General features: G+C 39.0%; 1 protein-coding gene across 1 annotated transcript in view; it reads right to left on the bottom strand.

The window, feature by feature from the left end:
* LOC308273155 (ras-related protein Ral-A-like) overlaps positions 1–15,429 on the bottom strand; it is a gene marked incomplete at both ends in the record, with an annotated part of 44,081 nt that extends 28,652 nt beyond the window's left edge. Inside the window, 4 exons of the mRNA XM_080710253.1 lie at positions 181–243; positions 2,024–2,138; positions 3,066–3,189; positions 15,393–15,429. Of these exons, the coding sequence (XP_080566379.1) occupies positions 181–243; positions 2,024–2,138; positions 3,066–3,189; positions 15,393–15,429 (339 nt within the window). The remainder of the gene's footprint in view (positions 1–180; positions 244–2,023; positions 2,139–3,065; positions 3,190–15,392) is intronic.
* Positions 15,430–22,220: the final 6,791 nt, after the last annotated feature.

The following is a 22,220-nucleotide window of genomic DNA, read 5'->3' as shown; positions in this document are numbered from 1 at the left end:
GGCGGGCACTGCACTGCAGTCTTGCCTCTAATTCCACCATTTTCCACTCTCTCTCCTATATTTCAGATAGGATGTGATGACTGGAAATATTTCTGTGTGTTGTCTCATTCAGCTACTAAATCAAAATCAGTTGTCCAGGGTTTCTCAAGGGGATGCATATCCTATTCAGCTGCTACTTACCTTCACCACTGCAGTCATGGTCAGCACTGCAGCTGCAATACAGCCGCCACCATCTTCCTCCGTCTTCAATATTTTTTTAATAAAAGAAAACAGTACATTTCTTTTACAGGAGTTGTGGGCCCAAGTATTTAGTAGCAATGTGTTTTATCTCCCTGCCAAGAGTGGAGGCACACAGCATCACCATGGAGAGCGAATTCTGATGCTCTGAGTACACCCAGCACCAGCACTGCACAGAGGAGCACAGTGGCCAGGAGCACCCTTGGCTCACAGGATGCACAGTGCCAGCCGACCTGATTACGCAGGGCTCCATCTGATGTGCCCGAACATTTCTTACATAGTATATTATCCATACTATGTAAGGGAATGTGAGTCTACTTTTGGGGATGTTCCTGAGCATGTGGGGCAGGTGCAGTCTACTTTCAGGGAGATTCTCTCAAAAGTTCAGGGTAAATTAGAATGAATCTACCTGACTTTCCCCAATACAGGCCACTGCTGCTGCCACTATCTTGGCCCTCCTTCCGAGCATTTTTCTTACATATTATGTTGTCCAGAATTCCTGAGCATGTGAGGCAGGAGCAGTTTTTTTTTGTACCAGTATTGGGAATGGCCTAGGAAGACTTGAGAAAGCTATGATTACTGTATTTCAAAAATCTGTGAAAGCACTTGGTTTCTGCCTAAAAGCAGGCAACTATTCCAATGTAAATTGACTTAGATAAAAGTAATTAACAAGTCAATAGGAGAGGGGAGCTAGGGCTTCCTCTTTCTAAAAGACAGATCTACACAATCTAGCTAGGATGGTAGGAGGGGTTGACCTTCATGAAAGGAGACACCTTGCCACACCTTGCTGGGGGAAGAACCTTACAGGGACATTAAAATATAAAAATAGGTCTGGGAGTGTAGCCTGGAGGTATAAGGGTTTCCAGGAACACCAGTACCAACAAAATAAATTAAAAATAAAAATAAAAAAACCAACAATAATAAGAGTAAATCAAGCCGGGTGTGGTGACTCATGCTTGTAATCCCAGCATTCGTGAGGCTGAGACAGGAAGATCGCGATTCACAGACAGCCTCAACTACTTAGTGAGGCCCCTCACAACTCAGTGAAACCCTGTACCACCAAATAAATAAATAAATATAAATATAAATATATATATATATATATATTTTATATATATATTTTATATATATATATATATATATATATATATATATATATATATATATATATAAAATATATATATATATATATTGTAGGGGCTGTGGATGGAGCTTGAAGATAGAATGCCCCTGGGCTTCATCCTCAGTACTGCAAATAAATAAATAAATAAATAAGAGTAAATCAAAGAATCACCAACCCCACCCTCCAAAAAAACCTAGCAACAGTGAGAAAAAAACAACAATATTTGCTCCATAACCTATTTTCAGCTTTTGGACCCACTTTATGAACATTTGCACCCCTCTCTGACCTCTGACTGCTTTGTGCTAAAATGTCAGGGCAGTGGGTGTCACTATAAATGAGTTCCATATAATGACAGGGTTCTGCATTTTCTGGCCCTGGGCTCTGCACTTTCCAGCCCTGGGCTGTATGCTTTCTGGCCTTTTGCTCTATCCTTTCCAGCCCTGAAGCTATACCCCTCTACCTTCAGTGGCAGAGGGAGTCCAGTGTAATTTTGGAGCGATCCCATTACACTGTGTGGATACTGCACTCTGGGCACTATAGGCCTCTTCTGTGTCCTTTAGGTTATAACTCAACCACCTCAGGGGTGGACTGCCAGATCTTAGCCCGCCAGGTTTCCTTCAGCTTCTTTGGGTGGTAATCCACTGAGAAACATGATTAACTTACTGTTTTGTGTGCCCAGGTCTGTGGAGGGCACAGTGTGCTGCTGCAGGTGCTGGGTTCTGGTAAACACATGGGCTTTTGAATCTTTTTCTCTATCCCTGAAGCATGGTACTGGTTGCTTAAGATACGGAAGTTCTATTGCCACTTACTTCACCTCAAGTCCTTGGTTTTCTTGCTGAAATTTCTTGAGCTGCAGCACCAGCAGTTGCAGTTTGGCTGATAGCCCGAGATGGCACTGGCCACCACACCAGGTCAGTCATCTGCTTGGCCACTTTACTATTGATCCCACATTCTGAATATTAAATTTTATTCTGCCATGATTTCCTTCTTTTGTGTTTTTGTTCATATGTATCTTAACTGTTTTGTTTTTCTTGTCATGGAGTTGCCTTCTCAGTAGTTGATTTTTATTTGTTAGAGCTACTGAGATGTATTTTGCCCCACAGTTCTCATTTTCTCAGATGTACCAAGATCTAATAATTTGTAAGAGTATAAATTTTTCAAGAAGCTTTTAGCCACGTGTGGTGGCACATGCTTGTAATCCCAACATTTGGGAGGCTGAGACAGAAGGATTGTGGTTTGCAGACAGCCTCGGCTATTTAGTAGGCCCTTTGAAACTCAGTGAGAGCCTATTTTAAAATAAAAAATAAGGCTGAGGATGTAGCTTGAAGGTAGAAAGCCCCTGGGTTCCATGCCCAGTACCTCAAAAAAAAAAAAGAAAAAAAAAAGAAAAAAAGAATCTTTAAAATATTTAAATGGTGAAAAATATTGCTCTAGGAAAATATATATAAAAGAAAAATAAGTGATCACCATTTCACTGACTAATGCAAGGACCAAAAATATAAGATATTAAACAAACTGCTTCAAAGACTTTCAGGAATATGGCAGTAGAGGGCACAAATAAGTCCTGCTGACATTAAATCCCCATCACCATGAAAATAGTGTCTTAACAAGAGAAAAAAATAGTAAAAATTTGAACAGAGCACTGAGAATTAAAAGGTAGTGGAAACATGGCAAGAAACAGAATAGAGAGCAGGAAAGTACCCACCTGCCTTCAATGGCTGTGGCTGCAAGAACCATGGTGACCACTGTGGTATTATCTTGCCTACCTGTTCCAGGACTGTTAGTGCTGTGACCTCCAGAGTCCACAGCTAAAAAGCCAAGCCAAAGATCTGAAACAAAGTAAGCAGCTACAGCACATTAAAATTGGAAGTGGTTGGCTCCTTCTGCATAGACCCGGCAACAACCTGTATCAGTGGCAGCCAAGCTCACTGAGTCCTGCAGAGATTCAGAGCAGCACTCAACAACACAGTAGATGAACCAGACATCCACAGAAGAGACTGCCCAGCATGGCCACAGGGACTCACAGAAAAGATAAACTCACAGGGTCTGAGACTTTGCAGTTCACCCTGGTGAAAGTGGGGGTTGAGTCTGCTGTTGGACACAGCAGAGGCACAGATTAGCAAGCAGCCCCCAGGACCAATCAGGCAAAAAGGGCTACAATTCCCAAGGCTCAAAGCCCTAGTAGGGCCTCTAGAGATCTCCATAGACGACTCAATTGTGGTGACTGGATAGAAGTCAGACCAACCCACACTCTCTGTAGAGAATGAAGAATCCAATGAATTCACCAAATAAACAGGGTCTGGACCCAGCAGCACCTTCCACTTACTCAGGCAAGGAGAGAGACAGGCATAGGGTCTGTGGAAAGCATAGAGACATGCACACCTGCATAGACTGAGAGAGTCTCAGATACTGGTCCTTTTTGAGAGCTCAGAGTCCCAAGCTTGCAGTGGGAAAGGTGCCAATGGCACTTGGTGCCTGCACAAAGAGGGAGACCAGGCCAGGGTCCCAAGCATTAAAGGAGAACAAAAAAATAGGGGTATAAACAGACAACATTACTATAAGTAATGCAAATGAGAGCAAATGAGAGTGCTTGGAAAATGTTCCAGAACCTATTCTAAAATGTGAACTTATACCTCAGAGAAAAATCATGCAGAACTAGAAGGATGAGGACTGCAGAGGCCAAATCTGCTCAGTATTCATATTTTGTAAGGTTGTAATATTTTGTTGTTATTTTGTTTTGTTTTGTTGTTGTGTGTGTGCTTGTTTGTTTGCTCTCTTACCCATCCCTTTTACAAACTTCTTCCCTCAATATCTACTTTCTTCCTTCTGTGTTTTTCTTGTATGTCTTTACTTTTCTTTGTCTTGTATTAAATATACATCTAGGAAAACAAATAACCCAATCAAAAAATGGGCAAGTGGACTAAACAGACAACTCACAAACAAATAAATTTTTTTTTGTGGTGGTGGTATTGGGGATGGAACCCAGGAGCATTTATCTCCGGGCTACACTCCCAGACCTATTTTTTTATTTGGAAACAGGGTCTCTTAAGCCAGCTGTGGCTGGCTTTGAATCTTCGTGATCCTCCTGTCTCAGCCCCCCAAGCATGGGGATTGCAAGCGTGCATGACCACACCCGGCCAAACAAAGAAATTTAAATGGCCAAAAAAATGTATGACAAAATGTTCAGCATCATTAGCAGAAAGATGCAAATCTAATTTCAACTAGAAGGCAATCATTCAACAGACAAACAAATAATGCTGTAAAGGATCTGGAGAAGTGGGAACTCTAATACATTGTTGGTGGGATTGCAAATCAGTTAAATCACTTTGAAAAACAGTATAAAGGATTCTCAGAAGAATGGGAATAAAATTACCACAATACCACTTCTGCAGATCTACCCAGAAAAATGAAAACCAAACTACCAAACTACCAAACAAATGTATATGTATCTATGTTCATAGCCACACAATTCACAACTGCCAAACTATGGAGCCAAGATGTTCATTATCAACAAATGAGTGGATTACAAAACTATGGTATATATACACAATGGAATTTTACTCAGCCATAAAGAAGAAAAATATTGTGTCATTTACAGAGAAATGAATGAAACTGGAGAATATTATACTAATTGAGATTATTCAGTCACAAAAAGTAATAAATCAGATGTTCTTTAGGGAGAAAAAAGGGTCATAGAATTAACTCTAGATGAAGAAGGAGAAATAAAAGATGAGCAAATAAGGTGGCCTAACTGAGGAGGATGGAAGGGGGAAAAAGAGAAATAATGTACATGATGTACATTCAAAAACATAACAAAGTCAGTCACTAAGCCCAACATGAGAAGAAGGGAGGGAAAAGGAATGGGGTGGGAATTGGGCAAGGACTAAATGAGTGATGTGTGCATGTATGTCTCTATCATCTTGTACTCTATTAAGATGTATTATTACAGTATACCAAAAAATCATAAAAATAAAAGTAAATTGTTCTATTTTTATCATTATTTACACATAATTGTACATATCTATGGGAAGCCTATGATGTTTGATTCATGAAACTACCGTATAATGATAAAATTAGGGCACATTCATGCCCATTATGTTAAACTTTTATCATTTCTTTATCATGTCTTTATATGGTTTTATCTGGGTTAAGTCCTTTTAGTTGCAAAAAATCTCACAAACCATGATTGCCAGATTTTTCAGATCTAGCAACCATAATAAATAACAATGTCCCTATAGATTTGTAGTTCAAATTCCTGAGAGACAGCTGGGTGTGGTGATACATGCCTGTAATTCCAGTGCTTTGGAGACATTGAGAGGATTCCAAGTTCAAGGTCAGCCTCAGCAACTTAGTGAGACCCTGATTCAAAATTTAAAAATAGATTAGAGGTAGAAACCCCCTAGGTTCAATCTCCAGTACAAAGGAGAGAGAGAGAGAGAGAGAGAGAGAGAGAGAGAGAGAGAGAGAGAGGGAGAGAAAAGAAGAAGAAGAAGAAGAAGAAGAAGAAGAAGAAGAAGAAGAAGAAGAAGAAGAAGAAGAAGAAGAAGAAGAAGAAGAAGAAAAAGAAAAAGAAGAAGAAGAAGAAGAAGAAGAAGAAGAAGAAGAAGAAGAAGAAGGAGGAGGAGGAGGAGGAGGAGGAGGAAGATAGAAGAAGAAGAAGAAGAAGAAGAAGAAGAAGAAGAAGAAGAAGAAGAAGAAGAAGAAATAGAGAGAGAGAAAGAAAGAAAGAAAGAAAGAAAGAAAGAAAGAAAGAAAGAAAATAAATTAATTCCTGGCTATCAAACTTATCTTTTCATCTAGCAATTAGCATCTTTACAAATATTCTTCTATCCAAAATCCTGCCATAGGAGAACTTCTGGGAAAATGGCAACAGAAAAAAGCAGCATTTACAAGTCCTGCTAACACTGGATCTCTATTGCCACAAAATCAGCACTTTTCATAGCCAGAAAACACTATCAGCAGAGAAATAAAAAATGTAAACACAAAAGACAGAGAAAAAGAAGTCTAAGAGAACAAACAGAGACCAAAAAAGAAACCAGTCCACATTGCAGCAGCAGAGCCACACCAGCGCCATCATGCCTCACAGCAACAGGCTCCAGAGAGTAAAGGTAAACAAGGAGCTGAAGTGGGCAGCTGTGGATCATTCGGGTACAATTCAGCAGTTCTTTCAGCACAAAGAACGTCTAAAACTCCCAGTGGCCAAGCTCATCACGACATTCTTTGCGCTGAAAGAACTGCTGAATCACACTCGAATGATCCGCAGCTGCTCACTTCAGCTCCTCATTTACCTTTCCTCTCTGGAGCCTGCTGCTGTGAGGCATGATGGCGCCAATGCTGCCCCGCAGTGTGGGCTGATTTCTTTTCTGGTCTCTGGTTGTTCTTCTAGTCTTCTTTTTCTCTGTCCCTTGTGTTTACACTTTTTATTTCTCTGCTGATAGTGTTTTCTGTCTATGAAAACTGCTGATTTTGTGGCAATGGAGATCGAGTCTTAGTAAGACTCCTAAATGCTGCTTTTCTTGGTCGCCATCTTCCCAGAAGTCCATAAATGTTGACTATTGTTGTTTCCTCTTGCAGGATTGTTCCTTTTACCAATTAAAAAAAAGTGAAGAAAAAGTAAGCCAGGCATGGTGATGCATGCTTGTCATCCCAGCATTCCGGAGGCTGAGACAGGAGTATAGCTCAGGTTCAAAGCCAGCCTCAGCTACTTAGTGAGGCCCTTGGCAACTTAGTGAGACCCTGTTTCAAAATAAAGAATAAAATAATAGGGTTAGAGATTATGTTGCTTAGAGGTAGAATGCCCATGGGTTCCATTACCAGTACCACAAAAATAATTAAAATAATAATAATAATAATAATAATAATAATAATAATAATAACCTGCTATGTCTCTTCTCATAGGATTCAGCAAGAAGTCTAACTTGACTGATGTCATAGTTACTACTCCTGCTTGTCTTTGAGTTTCATTGGCATAGATTAATTTTTCCAGCCCTTTACATTAAGTTTGTTATTATCTTTACTTATAATGTTTCTTACAAGCAGTAGATAGATGAATTCTGGTTTTTACTCCATTTTGCCACTTATGTCTTTTTGTTTGGTAGCTGAGTCCATTTACATTAAGTGTGATTATTGAGAGCTGATTTTTAATTCCTAACATGTTGAGATTTAACTTCTATTTGAAATAGTGTCTTTTGTTCTTTGCTTAGTAGTCTGCTGGATGGAAATTCTTGTTTTTTTGGTTCTGGTGTATATTACTTATTTCTTATTTGCTGTTAATCTCTGAGTATTTTCTTTAGTGCAGTTTTGAAGACATAAATTCCTTCAGTTTATGTTTGTTGTGGAAGATTTTTATTTCTCCATATAATCTTAGTGATATTTTGCTTAGGTAAGAAATTTTTGTTTGCAAGTTTTTTTCTTTCAAAATTTGGAATATGCTACTCAAGGCCCTTCTGACTTCCATGACTTGGTTTGGAAAGTCTGGAGTTATCCTACTTAGTTTGCCTCTGAATGTCACTTCATCTTTTATTTTTGTTTCCTTTAAGATTTCCTCCTTGTGATCGCAGTTTATGGACAGCCTCAGCTACTTAGTGAGGCTCTTTGCAACTCAGTGAGACCCTATTTCCAAATAAAGAATTAAAAAATAGGGCAGGGGGTGTATCTCGGAGGATGAATGTCCCTGGGTTCCATCCCCAGACCCGCAAAAGAGAGAGAGAGAGAGAGAGAGAGAGAGAGAGAGAGAGAGAGAGAGAGAGAGAAATGAAAAAAAGAAGAAAGATGGGCGTGGTGGCACAAACCTGTAATCCCCACACTTAGGAGGCAGAGACAGGAGGATTGCGTAGGCTTGAAGCCAGCTGTGCTGGCTTAAGAGACCCCGTTTCCAAATGCAAACTATAAAAAAATAGGTCTGGGACTGTAGATCAGAGGTAGAAGGGCTTCCAGGAACTCCAGTACCACCAAAAATAAAAAATAAAAAATAAAATAAAAAAGAATGATTCCTTCTTTGGTTTCTACATTGGTCGGTTTGAATATTATATGGTGTGGAGAACCTTTTCTCTGATCTTGTCTAAAAGGGGGTGACAGCAGTAAAGAGATTACCATCAAAGAAAAGCCCAATACCAGATGGTTTTCAAAGGAATATTATCAAACCTTTATAAAAGAGTTAATCTATTTAGTGATCTATTAATCTATTTCCTCAATCTATTTCAAGAAATAGAAAAAAGGGACTCTCCCAAATACATTCTATAAAGCCAACATCACATTAATACCAAAATCAAATAAAGACAGCTTATAAAAGGAAAACTACAGGGCTATAACTTAGACAAACTTGGATACAAAACTGCTAAACAAAATACTAGTAACATGCATTCAAAACCACATCAAGAAAATCATACACTATAACCAGGTAGGGTTCATCCCAGGGATGCAAGACTGGTTCAACATATGAAAATCAATTCATGTAATTCCTATAAACAAAACAAAATACAAAAATCACATGATCATTTCAATAGATGCTGAAAAGCATTTGATAAAACCCAGCATCCATTTATGATAAAAAGCACTGCAGAGAATTGGAATAGAAGGAACATACCTCAATACCATAAAGACCATTTATAATAGGCCCACAGCAAACATTACTTATTTATTTATTTATTTATTTATTTTTGGTGGTATTTGGGATGGAACCCTTCTACCTCTGGGCTACACTCCCAGACCTATTTTATATTTTTATTTGGAAACAGGGTCTCTTAAGCCAGCAAGGCTGACTTTGAACCTGCGTGATCCTCCTGTCTCTGCCTCCCAAGTGCAGGGATTACAAGCATGTGCCACCAGGCCTGGCATAGCAAACATTATATTAAATGGGGAAAAACTTTGAGAATTTCCCCTTAAAACAGGAACAAGCCAAGGATATTCATTATCACCACTTCTCTTCAAACTTCTCTTCAATATAGTACTTGAGACAATTGCCAGAGCAATAAGGCAAGAAAAGGAAATCAGAGGAATACAAATAGAAAAAGAAAACCTCAAACGTTCATTATTTGCAGATGATACTATGCTTAGAAGACCCAACAAACTCAACCAAAAGACTTATTGAACTGATCAACAAATTAAGCAAAGTGTCTGAAACAAATGAATCTTAAGAAATCAGAAGTTTTTTTATACATCAACCATAAATCTACTGAAAAAAAAAACAGAAAACACTTTCACTCAGGATTTCCCACAAAAAAATAAAATAAAATACTTAGGAAGAAACCTAACCAAAGAAGTTTTGACCTTTTCAAAAAATTATAAGATATTGAAAAAATAAATTGAAGAAGACCTTAGAAGTTGGAAAGATCTTCTCTGTTCATGGATATGCAAAATGAATATTATCAAAATAGTCATATTTCCAAAATTGATCTACAGATTCAATGCAATAATCATTAAATTACCAAGATCATTACTCACCAACATAGAAAAATTAGTCCTTAAATTAATTTGGAACAACAATAAACAGAATAGCCAAAGTAGTTCTCAGCAACAAAAACCATGCAGGAGGAATCACAATTCCTGATTTTTAAAAAGCATGGTGTTGACATAAAAACAGATACATAGACCAATGGAGCAGAAACAAATCGACAGACTAACAGCCAATTGATTTTTTACAAAGGGGACAAAAATATACACTGGGAAAAAGATAGCCTGTTCAACAAATGGTGTTGGCAAAACTTGTTAACCATATGCAGAGAAATGGAAATAAATCCCACTTTCTCACCTTGCACAGGAATCAAAGACTTGGAAATTACACCAGAAACCTTAAGGCTCCTTGGAGAGGGCATAGGTCCAACACTTCAACACATAGGCACAGATAAAAACGTATTCAACAAGACCCCAAAGGCACAAGAAACTAAAATACAAATCAATATGTGGAATTGCATGAAACTAAAGAACTTCTGTAAGGCAAAGGAAACTGTCAAGAACCTCAATAGAGAGCCAAAAAATTGGGTGAAGATTTTTGCCAGCTACTCCTCAGATAGAGGACTAATATCTAGAATATATAGAGAACTCAAGAAACTCAGCACTAAGAAAACAAATAACCCAATCAAAAAAATCGGCAAGTGAATTTAGTAGACACTTCACAAAGGAAGAAATTAAAATGGCCAATAAATGCACAAAAAATGCTCAATATCATTAGCAATCAAAGATATGCAAATCAAAACTAACCTGAGATTTCACCTAACTTCAACGAGAATGGCAATCATTCAAAACACAACTAGCTAGGCATGATGGTGCACGCTTGTAATCCCCGTGCTTGGGAGGCAGAGACAGGAGGATTATGCAGGTTCGAAGCCAGCCTCACTGGCTTAAGAGATCCTGTTTCCAAATGCAAATATAAAATAGGTCTGGGGGTGTATCCCAGAGGTAGAAGGGTTTCCAGGAACCCGAGTACCACAAAAAAAACCCACAAACAACAACAAATGCTGGCAATGATGTGGAGAAGTGGAAACTCTAAAACATTGTTATGGAGGATCATCAGAAGAGTGGGAACAAACTTACCATATGATCCAGCAATACTACTTCTGGGTATCTACCCAAAAGAAAGGAAACAAAATTACCAAACTAATGCATATGTATCTATGTTCATAACCAAGATGTTTATCAACAGATAAATCGATTACAAAACTGTGGGATATGTACACAATGAAATTTTACCCAGCCATATAGAAAAATAAATTACATCATTTACATGGAAATGGATTGAACTGGAGGACATTATGCTAAGTGAGATTAGTCAGTCACAAAAAATAAGAAATCAGATGTTCTCTCTTATATGTGATAGCTGGAGAGAAATTAGTCATAGGAGGAACTAGAAGGAGATTCTTTATATGAACAAATAAGGTGACCTGAGGAGACTGGGGGAAAGAGGGAAATTCTCTAATGCTCATTATGTACTTTAACATACCAAAGTCAACCACTAAGCCAAGCATGAGAAGGAGGGAAGAGAAAAGAATGGAGCAGGAATTGGGTAAGGGGTAATTGAGTGATGTGTACATGTATGTCTCCAACATCTTGTATACCATTAAGATGTATGATTAGAGTTCACCATAAAATATTTTTTAAAAAACATAAAATTGCTTCAATTTGATAGTAAGGCTTACTAAGGCAAAACTAAAAATAAATAAAATTACTTGCACTAATTTGCAATCCTACCAACAATGTAGTAGAGATTCCACTTCACCACATCCTCACTAGCATTTGTTGTTGCTTGTGTTTTGAATGACTGACATTCTAGTTGGAGTTAGGTGAAATCTCAGAGTAGTTTTGAATTGCATCTCTATGAAAGCCAATGATATTCAGCATTTTTTCATGTATTTATTGGCCATTTGAATTTCTTCTTTCGTGAAGTGTCTATTTAATTCACTTGCCCATTTTTTATTGGTTTATTTGTTTTCTTAGTGCTAAGACTTTTTAGTTTTCTGTATATACTAGATATTAGTCTTCTACCAGAGGAGTAGCTGGCAAAAATCTTCTCCCAGGAAGGAGGGAGTCCAGGGCTCTTCAGATCACAAATCTCACCTCCACTCCAACTCTCTTTATACTTTTCTTGCAGAGATTGTAATAGAAATAAGGGGGTGGTGGGAATTCCAAAATCCTTAACCTTCAACCATCTGGGAAGGCAAAAATCCCATCCACTGCAACTCTCAGTTCAAAAGTAAAGATTTCTGGATGACAGTGATATCCCATGACTGACCACACCAATCACATTCCAGCAACCAAAGTGGAAGTAATCCAGTAACTGTGAACTGCAAGATCCACTGCAAAAAAGCCCAAGTATGCAATGAACCTGTTGTGATTGTGGCCAGTCACCAGTGCCATCATGGGCTGTGGCCCAAAACCGTGAGTCCCAGTGCAGCAGCCCCAAGAAATTAAAAAAAAAAAAAAAAAAAAAAAAAAAACCAAGAGTTTAAAAGCGGCTATAGCCGGGAGTGTTGGTGCATGCTTGTAATCCCCGCGCTTGGGAGGAGGAGACAGGAGGATCATGCAGGTTCAAAGTCAGCCTTGCTGGCTTAAGAGACCCTGTTTCCAAATAAAAATAATATAAAAAGGTCTGGGAGTGTAGCCCGGAGGTAGCAGGGTTTCCAGGAACCCCAGTACCACCAAAAACAAACAAACAAACAAAAAAAAGTGGCCATAGAGCTCCAACATCTTAAGTGGTGAGCTGCACCTGAGCACCTGAACAGCACCATTTGCTCACCAAAGGCAGCACCTGCAGCAGCACAGCAAGACCTCCAGAGACCCAGAATGGGACCAGGTAACAGTGTGTGCCCAGAAAATCCACAAGACTCAGTGCGCACCCAATGTGTGCCACGGTACATGGCAGTAACTGTGTGAGCCTAGTGCGCACCACAGGGTTCAGCGGGCTAGTCCAGTTAGAACTTCCAGAGACACAGGAAAGGTGCTTAAGGTGCAATACATGCACAGGGCCACAGGGGGTCATTCCAAGACTATATTGGATACCCTCAAACCCTGCAGGTAGGGAAGCACAGGCCTTAACCCTGCGTGGAGAGTGCAGAGGCAAAGACTACAGGCTGGAACTACACAGAACCCACAGAACTCATTGACAGTGACTCTCAGTGCCCTGACACCTAAATGCAAAGTGGTCAGAAGGGAGAGAGGGGTCGAAACACTCAGAGAGTGGGTTCAGAAGCTGACAATAGAGTACAAAGCAAATAAGAGACATTGGAATACACTCCAGAAGCTACCGAGTGATCATACTTTCAGAAAATATATGGCCCACTCCATATTCGTAAATTAGTAGGACTGGTTTCTTGTTTTGTTATTTTGTTTTTAGGGGGTTTTTTTCCTAATTTTTTTCCTTTACTTGGGTTTTTTGTTTGGTTGTTTTACTTTGTTGTCTCACACCGTTGCTAGTTCTTTTTATTTTATTTTATTTTTATTCTTTTTTGCTCTTTCTTACTCTTTTTTTCTCCTTTGTTTTTTTTCCTTTGATGTATAGCAGTTAGCTTTTGTATCTTGTTTTGTTGCTTTATTCATGTTTGTTTGCTCCTTCCCCCATTCCTTTCACAAACTTCTTCACCAAGGGTGATTAGCAAGACAACAGAGATCGTTTCAGGATCTTTTTCAGTGTAAAGATAAGATTTCCCAAGGAAGTGGAAGCATGCCATAAACCTTCAGGAGATCCCAGACTTTAATAATCATGGGAGGACACCATAAGCCTTCAAGAGATACCAGAATCCAATGATAAAATCACACATTTTGGGGTGTAACAAGAGGCTTGGGGTCTGTACTAGAAACAGGACTGACTGGCAAGAAGGAATCCCCCACATTAAAAGGGCTGGTCCTAGATGGGCAAATCTGTTTGGGTTAGGAGACTGGGTATAAGAATACTCTGTCCAGGAATCTTCAGTGAATTCATTTGAACCATCCCCAAATAGCATAGGGCTATAACTGTCTTCTGTGGTTTTTTGGTTGTTTTGTTTTTGGTTTTTTGGGGTTTTTTTTTTTTTTTGGTGGTACTGGGGTTCCTGGAAACCCTTCTACCTCCGGGCTACACTCCCAAACCTATTTTATATTTTTATTTGGAAACAGGGTCTCTTAAGCCAGCAAGGCTGGCTTCACACCAGCGCAATCCTCCTGTCTCCACCTCCCAAGCACGGGGATTACAAGCATGCGCCACTATGCCTGGCTGTATTTCTATCTTTTTAATAAATTCCTTTAAATCTTCAGCAAGAGTCTGGGCTATGGCATGTCTATCCTTAGCTCAGGACAAGAACCCACGGTTTTGAAGGGAATTGTTTCCAGGGGTCTAACAAAGGTCCCTGGGGACAATTCTCCAAAATGGTAACCCTCACCCCAAACCATAACATCTTTGGTGCCCACACAGAGCCAAAGGCAACTCTAGCAGATAGTGGTCTTAGTACCACTGCACCCCAAAAGGTATGTACCTTCCTGGAGTGATAAGGAGCTCCCCCAGAATGACTGTTGGTCATCCGGCATCTGGGAGGCAATTCTGGTTCATGGGGACCCCTCAGCCAAGGAACTAGCCCGCGGTCGCATCCCCTCCAGGAAGAAACCCCTTTAAATAGTGTAGGGGACAAGAAGGTACTTTAAACCTCCTCCCGGCTTACTCAAAGGCTCAGTAGTGGCCAGTACACAATCTGGGATCTGCACCCTTCGGGGGTAATATCCTCACTGCCTAATGCCCACATAAGGGGAGCAGGTCCAGTGCTTGTTCTTTATTGAGACATCAAAGAAACCCACTGTTGTCTTGTTAGGCCTAATGAGTGCCTGTCCATTCTGCCCCCATTAAAGATGGAACACTATTTTAAAAGCCCTGTACAAAATTAAATCTAAAAAGAAATGCCCATAGCCCACCTCCAGAAAATTCCCCAAACAGCATTAGCCAGCACCCATTTCTAAACAACAGTGAAAGTTTTTTTTTTTTTTTCCTTTTTCTCCAGATGCAACTGCAGCTGTGGCTAGGAACAGGTTATAGGGAGATACGCCTATTAGATAAGCCAGGCAAACCTTTACTAGCCTCTAGTGGCCACACCCTGCAAGCTGCATTCAGTAGACAGACTCAGCTCCCAACTGCTCACAGGGTGGCTGGGTGCACCCTATTAGTCTGTAAACCCTGGCAGTTTGCTTGCCCCAGCAGCCCCTAACTCCCAGCAGCTGAGCACTGAAGTCTAAACTTTGTGTTTAGAGGCCAGAGGCATTTAGCCAAGTGTCTTTGAGAGCTCTAAGCAGCAAAGAAAGCCAGACCATCCCAGGCACAGTTACAGTGGTTTGGGATTCTCAAGGTCCTAGTGCTGCCATATTAGCCTCCAATCAACTAGGATGTTGCTGGCCCTCTGTAAAAGAAATCTGTTTGTGGCTAGCTCTGATTTATCTTCAGTTTTAGGCTTCTATCCCTACCTAGCTAATACAACAGTGTTTTATTAGCTGGTAGCATTACCTCATCCAGAGGGAGAAAGGAGAGGATGGGATTGAGAGAAGAGACAGGGTTTGGGGCAGCTCAGACTCACACTCTTACAGCCCACCCTGACTGAGCCACGAGGAGCTACCCTCATGAACGCTCACACACACATGCTTGGCCAGATCCACCCCTGGCTGAGCTTTAGCTTTAGAGGATGCAGAGAACCTCATCCAAACAGAGAAAGATCATGCAGCTCATTGGACAGGGGAATAAGGAGCAAGGGGAAAGGGTGGCAAAGCCCCTTTCCATTTAATACTTTCCTGGTGCACAGCAAACTGGTAGGAAGTGAGGCCACCCTCATGAGGCCCACACACACAGGGTGCAGGGAAGAAGGGCAACCTTCTGGGCACAAAGTACCACTTTTTGTCTTAGATGTGATTCCAGAAATACCCTAAATGCTAAGGTAATTGGTTTTAGATTGGGAGACTCTGAGAAGGTAGGAGACCTTGCCCACACAGACCACTAAAACCCCACCCTTTCTCTCTCAGATGGGATCTCAGCAATCCAAAGTGGAAGCTGAATCTCCACTAAGTTACATCAGTGGAGGAAAAACTCAAAGACCAGGAAGCCTTAACAAAGCAGCCAAGATGGCAAAAAGGAATGTTTCCCCTGACAGTAGTGTGGGGAGTAGGAGTTTAAAGATTGATCTGTCCATACACAGTTTTGTTTATTTTATTTTTTTTTTACAAACTAAGTTTAAAGCTATATCACTAACTCACATAATAAGTGCTGGCATGTTAGTCAATTCTTTACCTGATAGAAGGGGAGGCCATCCTCAAAGTCTTAACTTAGTCCCCATCAGATATAAAGGAAAAACACCCAAACTGGTGTCAGAGTCAAATAAATGTAATCTGAAATCACTACCACAGGCTGCCAATTCAGTTTATAATAATGAGGATTTGAAAAGGGAGAGACAAAAGGACAAATACCATAAGGAAATTCTGTCTAAGCACTACAAAAGCCTAAGCTCAGGTCTGTTTTAAGTGTGGAGATCAAGGGCATCCTGTAGTAAATGCCCTCAACCATGAGGTCAAAAAGGGCCCTCTAAAGCCCTGTTCATGTTGCGAGGGGTACCATTAAGTGGTCTGGGTGCCCCCAGGTAGGGAGGGGCCTGAGATCCCCAAATCTAAGTTCCCACCTGGCTCCTACCCCCTGAGTTAAGACTAAAGAGCCTTAGGTAATCACAGTGAGATCGCAGATGAAGGCCAGATTTAAGGCACTACCCTTCTTTCCCAGCCTAAGGTCCAAAAGTTTAGTTAGGGTGAAGGGCATATCAGTACAGCCCCTAAAGTGTTTCATTACTCAATCTTTAGCCTTTTGCATCCAGGGTGGCCTTCAATTCTCCCATTTTTAGTTAATACTAGAAATTCCAGCTACTCTGTTAAAAAGGAGATATCGTGTCAGGAAAACCAACTGTTCTTTTTTGCTGGCTGCACTAAAGTCACTGCTCAAAGTTTTTTTTTTAATCTCAACCAGTCTTAGCAAAAATGATAACTTCTAAAAAACTGTCCAATTAGACCTGTATCCAATGAGACCCCAGCACCACAAAAACAATAAAATAAAAAAAAACATTAGTTTCTAAAATCATGTAGGAAACAAAAAGCACTTAAAAATAATTGTTGCAATAATAATAGCTTTAATGTTGCCCATATCACCCTACTGACATCTATATTTTCTGTATGGTTTTGATTTACTGTCAAGTGTCATTTTATTTTACCTCATAGAACTCCATTGTTACAAGGTCTAATGGTAACAAATTTCCTCAGATTTTCTTTTTCTGAGAAAGTCTTATCTTAATTCACCCAGACATATTTTATTTTTTGTTTGATGCAAGGTCTCATTGAGTTGTCCATGCTAGTCTAAAATTTGTGATCATCGAGCCTCAGGCTTCTATGCGCCACTGCACCTGGCACTATTTTAGCACTTTGAATATATCATTCCACTTCCTGCTGGCTGTCAAAGTTTCTGATGAGAAATCCATTAATCTTATTGAGGATCCCTTATATGTGATTAGTAGTTTTTCACTTGCTCCTTTCAAACTTCTCTCATTTTTGTGGTACTGCAGATTGCACCCAGAGGTATTCTTCCTCTGAACTACACCCCCGACCTATTTTTTATTCTTTAGTTTGAAACAGGGTCTCGCTAAGTCACAGAGTGCCTCACTAAGTAGCTGTGGCTGTCCACAAACTAGGATCCTCCTGTCTCAGCCTTCCAAGTACTAGAGTTACAAGTGTGCACCACCACACCTGGCTTTAAAATTCTCTCTTAATATGAGTTTCTGTAATCCTCTTTGAGTTCATCCTTCTTGGAGTTTGTTAACTTTATGGATCTTTACATTAATGTCTTTCATCAAGTTGGGTAACTTTTCAATTATTATTTATTTGAATGGTTTCTCTTTCTCATTTTTTTCTCTCTCCTGAAATTCTCATAATTTATATGTAGGTCTCCTTGACATTTTTTCACATGTATGTAAGGCTCTGTTAATTTATCTTAAATAATTTTATTTTCTATTTTTTATGTTCAATAATGTGCATTGTTTTATGCTCAGGTTTACTAATTTTTTCTGTTGGTTTAAATCTGTCTTTGAATCCATTTAATGAGTTTTGATCATAAAACTTAATAACTGTATTATAGATTACCACAGAAATCCAAGACATCAGATAAACATCACTAGTGTCTAAATGAAAATGAATTAAACTCTCTGATCAAAAGATATAAATTAACATGGTCCATAAAAACATATTCAACTATCTACAAGAGGCTCATTATAGACCTAAAGACATAGGTTTAAAGTGAAGGATTGGAAAAAGATATTCAATGCAAAAAGTAACCAAAGAGAGTAAAAACAGCTATATACACTCTCCAGAAAAACAGGCTTTAAATTTTAAAAAAAGGTTACAAGGGACAAAAAGAGTATTATTTATTAATAAAATAATCAATACAGAAATAAAATATAATATTTATAAACATTTGCAGACCTAATATGTAAAGCAAAATCAAAGCACATGAGGCAAAAATTGACAGAATGGAGGAAAAAAACAGAAACAGAACCAACTACAATAATAGTTGAAAACTTCAATAGCACACTATTTATAGTGAATATTAAAAATAGAAAATAAATATTGAAATAAAGTATTTAACACCATAAAGCCAGTACAATCTAACAGACATCTACAGAACATCATACCCAACAAAAACAGCATAGACAATATTTTCAAGTTCACATGGAATATTTTCCAGGATAGACTATCTGTTGGGCCACAAAAATTATCTTGATAGATTGTTTAAAGATATCATACAGACTTCCGGGAAGATGGCGACAGAGAAAAGCGGGGCTTAAGAGCCCCGCTAACAACCAATCTCCATTACCACAAAATCAGCTCCTTTCATAGCCAGAAAACACCATCACCAGAGAAACAAAAAAATCACCAGGCTCCAGAGAGAAAGCGGACTGAGAACAGAGCTCAGAGCCACAGAGGAGATACACCGGCCTCACACCCGAGGATGTGGCAGCAGCGCCATACTGCCGGCGGCAGCGGCGAGTTCACCAGACGGCTACAGCAAGCTGAGGTGAGCCGCTGCGGAACAGCCGGGCGGGATTTTTCAGCGCAGGGAGCATCTAAAGCTCCCAGTGGCTGAACTAAGCACATGCTGCAAGGACTCAGAGTGGAACTCAAAACCAAGAAGAAATAGCCAGCCTCACGGCCAAGGGCGTGGCAGTGGCGCCATATTGCCACCGGCGGCAGCAGCAGCTAATTCACCGAGGCCAGTACAGCTACATCTGCGAACTCAAGAACAGTGAGTCAAATTGCAGGCCACAGAGGAGAAATCCCAGTACTGCACTCCCTGGGACCTGACCCAGTGGGGGATTGGCGGTGGCAGAGATATCACACCATAGGAGAACGTGCAACCTGGCACCCCCCACAGTCTAAAGCAGCCTCTATCGACTCCCTGGGTCAGAGACTTTGTGGTACAACTAAGTAAAGGAGTAGTGGGGTCAGAGATACCACAGACTCGAGATCCAGAACACCTTAAGTGAAGTCATAGTGATCCAAGGGAAGAACCCAGAGAAGGCACAAACTTCCAAAATCATGGGAAGGAGGAATAACACTGGAGCAATGAATGCCCACAACCCCACAACATCAGAACCCGATAAAACAGAAAATCAGAGATTTCTAGAAGATCAAATCAGGAAAATAACTGTAGAAATAATAGAGGTGCTTCGAAAAGAACTCAGAGAGAGCCAAAAAGAGATAAAGGATGCAATTAATGAAGTAAAGGCCTCAATTCAAAGCACAAACAACCGATTAGACCACATGGAGAACAGAATCTCGCTCTTAGAAGATGAGCAATCCAAAAATGAATGCATAGTTTCTAATCTAGAAAAAGATATCCAACAGCAGGAATCTGACATTGAAGAAATATGGGCCCATTTTAAGAGAGCTAACCTAAGAATAATTGGAATAGAGGAGGGAAAAGAAAGTGATACCAAAGGGATCAACAATCTCTTCAAGGAAGTAATAGCAGAAAATTTTCCAAATATAGAGCAAGAGGTTGATACACAGATCCAGGAAACTTATAGAACTCCCTTTAGACAGGATCCGAGAAGAGGATCCCCACGCCATATAATTGTCAAAATGACCAATGTGGAAGCCAAGCAGAGAATCTTAAAGGCAACAAAAACAAAGGGCCAAGTGACATTCAGAGGCAAACCAATTAGAATCACTCCAGGCTTCCCAAACCAAGTCATGAGAGCCAGAAGGGCTTGGAGTAACATATTCCAAACTCTGAAAGAAAACAACTTCCAGCCAAAAATTTCCTATCCAGCAAAACTTTCTATCAAATTAGATGGAGAAATAAGAAGCTTCCATGACAAACATAAACTGAAGGAATTTATGTCTTCAAAACCAGCGCTAGAGAAAATACTCAAAGAGATTAACTACAAAGAAGAAATAGGTAACACTCACCAGAACCAGAGAAACAAGAGTTTCCATCCAACAGACAACTAAGATTGGTTATCTGTGGAGATTCATTATTTATGTTAGTCTTTTACCTATCTCTAAAATGTATTGTTTGCCTTTATTGTTGTTAATTTTTAGGATTTCTAGTTGGAATATTAATATACCTTCAGATATAGCATTTGGAAATATTTTATCCAATTCTATTAGTAACTTTTAACTCTGTTTACATTGTCTTTGGATATACAATATTTTCTTTTATTTTTTAGGGAGTTTGTATATTCTTCTGTTGCCTGTGCCATTGAAATCATATCCAAGAAATCACTGCCAATTTCATTGTTGTGAGGTTTTATGACCCAGATTTTCTCCTAAAAGTTTATAGTCTTAAGATTTATATTTAGGTCTTTTATCTAGTTTGAGTTAATACTTGTATGTGGGATTAGGTAAGGGTCCAATTTTATTCTTTTCCATGTAATTATTATTTTTCAACAATATTTAGTTAAAAGATCATTATTTCCACCACCAAATCTTCGTGGAAACCTTGTCAAAAATAACTTGACAATATAGGGAAGAATTTAGCTCTAGGCTTGTATTTAACTCCAATGGTTTATATATCTGCCTTTAGAACAGTACTACACTGTTTGAATTATTGTAGCTTTATATGGTTTGAAATCAGAAAATATATATCTTCTAGCTTTGTTCTTTTTCAAGATTGTTTTGGGTATCTAGAATCCATATTCCATATCAGGATAGATTTTTTTCTGAAAAATAAATATATAAATATATGATAATTTCACCTAAAAAATAGAAAAAAATATTCTCTGGTAAGAAAGAAAGCAAAAAGAAATATTGAAATGTTATCTTTAAGTCATCAAAAGCTTGGTATCAGACAAATGAAACTGTTATGTGAGATTATCATTTTTACTTTTGGATAAATTGCTATAATACTAGATGTCAACCACTAAGCCAAGCATGGGAAGGAGGGATGGGGAGAGAATGGGGTGGGGATCGGGTGGGGGCTGACTGGGTGATGTGTGCATGTATGTCTACAAAAGTTTGTATCCCACTATGATGTGTGAATACAGTGCACCAATATTAATAAAAAAATAATTAAAAAAAGATATCATACAAAGTACTCTTCATGATCTCAACAGAATGAAGCTAAAAATCAAAACCAGAAGGACAGTTGCAAAATTCAGTTTTGAAAATTAAACAATATACCATTTAAACGACCAATAAATCAAAAAATTATCATAAAAATTCGAGTATAGATGGGTACAATGGCACATACAGGTAATTTCAGGATGTGGGAGCCTGAGACAAAAGGAGTGCAGGTTTAATGCCATTGAGCAGGAACTTAGGAACAGGAACTTAGCAAGGCCCCATTTCAAAATAAAAAATAAAATAATGCTGGGGGTATCTCAGAGGTTAAATGCCCTGGGTTCAGTGCCCAATCAAAAACCTAACTTTAAAACTTAGAGAAATTTAAAAAAAATCTAATCCAAAGTTAGCAGAAGCTAAAGCTGAGAGTGTATCTCATAGGTAGAGTATCTCTGGGTTTAACCTCCAGTACAACAAAAAAGCAATACATTAATATATATGTTAATATATTAAATATGTTTATTTTTATATATTAATAATGGTTATCTAGAAAATAATTTCATACTCAATTTTATTATAAACATTTCTGTTTTTCTCATATTTTTACAATGTAGAAGATAATTTTTCCTAAAGTCTGAAAATGTGGAAATATTTTTTATCTGATATAAAACTAAAATTATGAATTCATCCCCAAATGACTGCAGCCTGTGACTGAGTCCATGTGAAATTCATTACCCTAATGTGACAGCTAATTTTTCATCAAGCCCACTTGTGAATAAATCCTCACGAGTTCTTCCATTGTGTTCCACACAATTTAGCACTTGAT

This window comes from Muscardinus avellanarius, assembly GCF_963383645.1.
Source record: "Muscardinus avellanarius genome assembly, chromosome: 14".
Lineage (NCBI taxonomy): Eukaryota > Metazoa > Chordata > Mammalia > Rodentia > Gliridae > Muscardinus > Muscardinus avellanarius.
The sequence above is the reverse complement of the archived record's forward strand: the minus strand, read 5'-3'. Positions and strand labels throughout refer to the sequence as shown.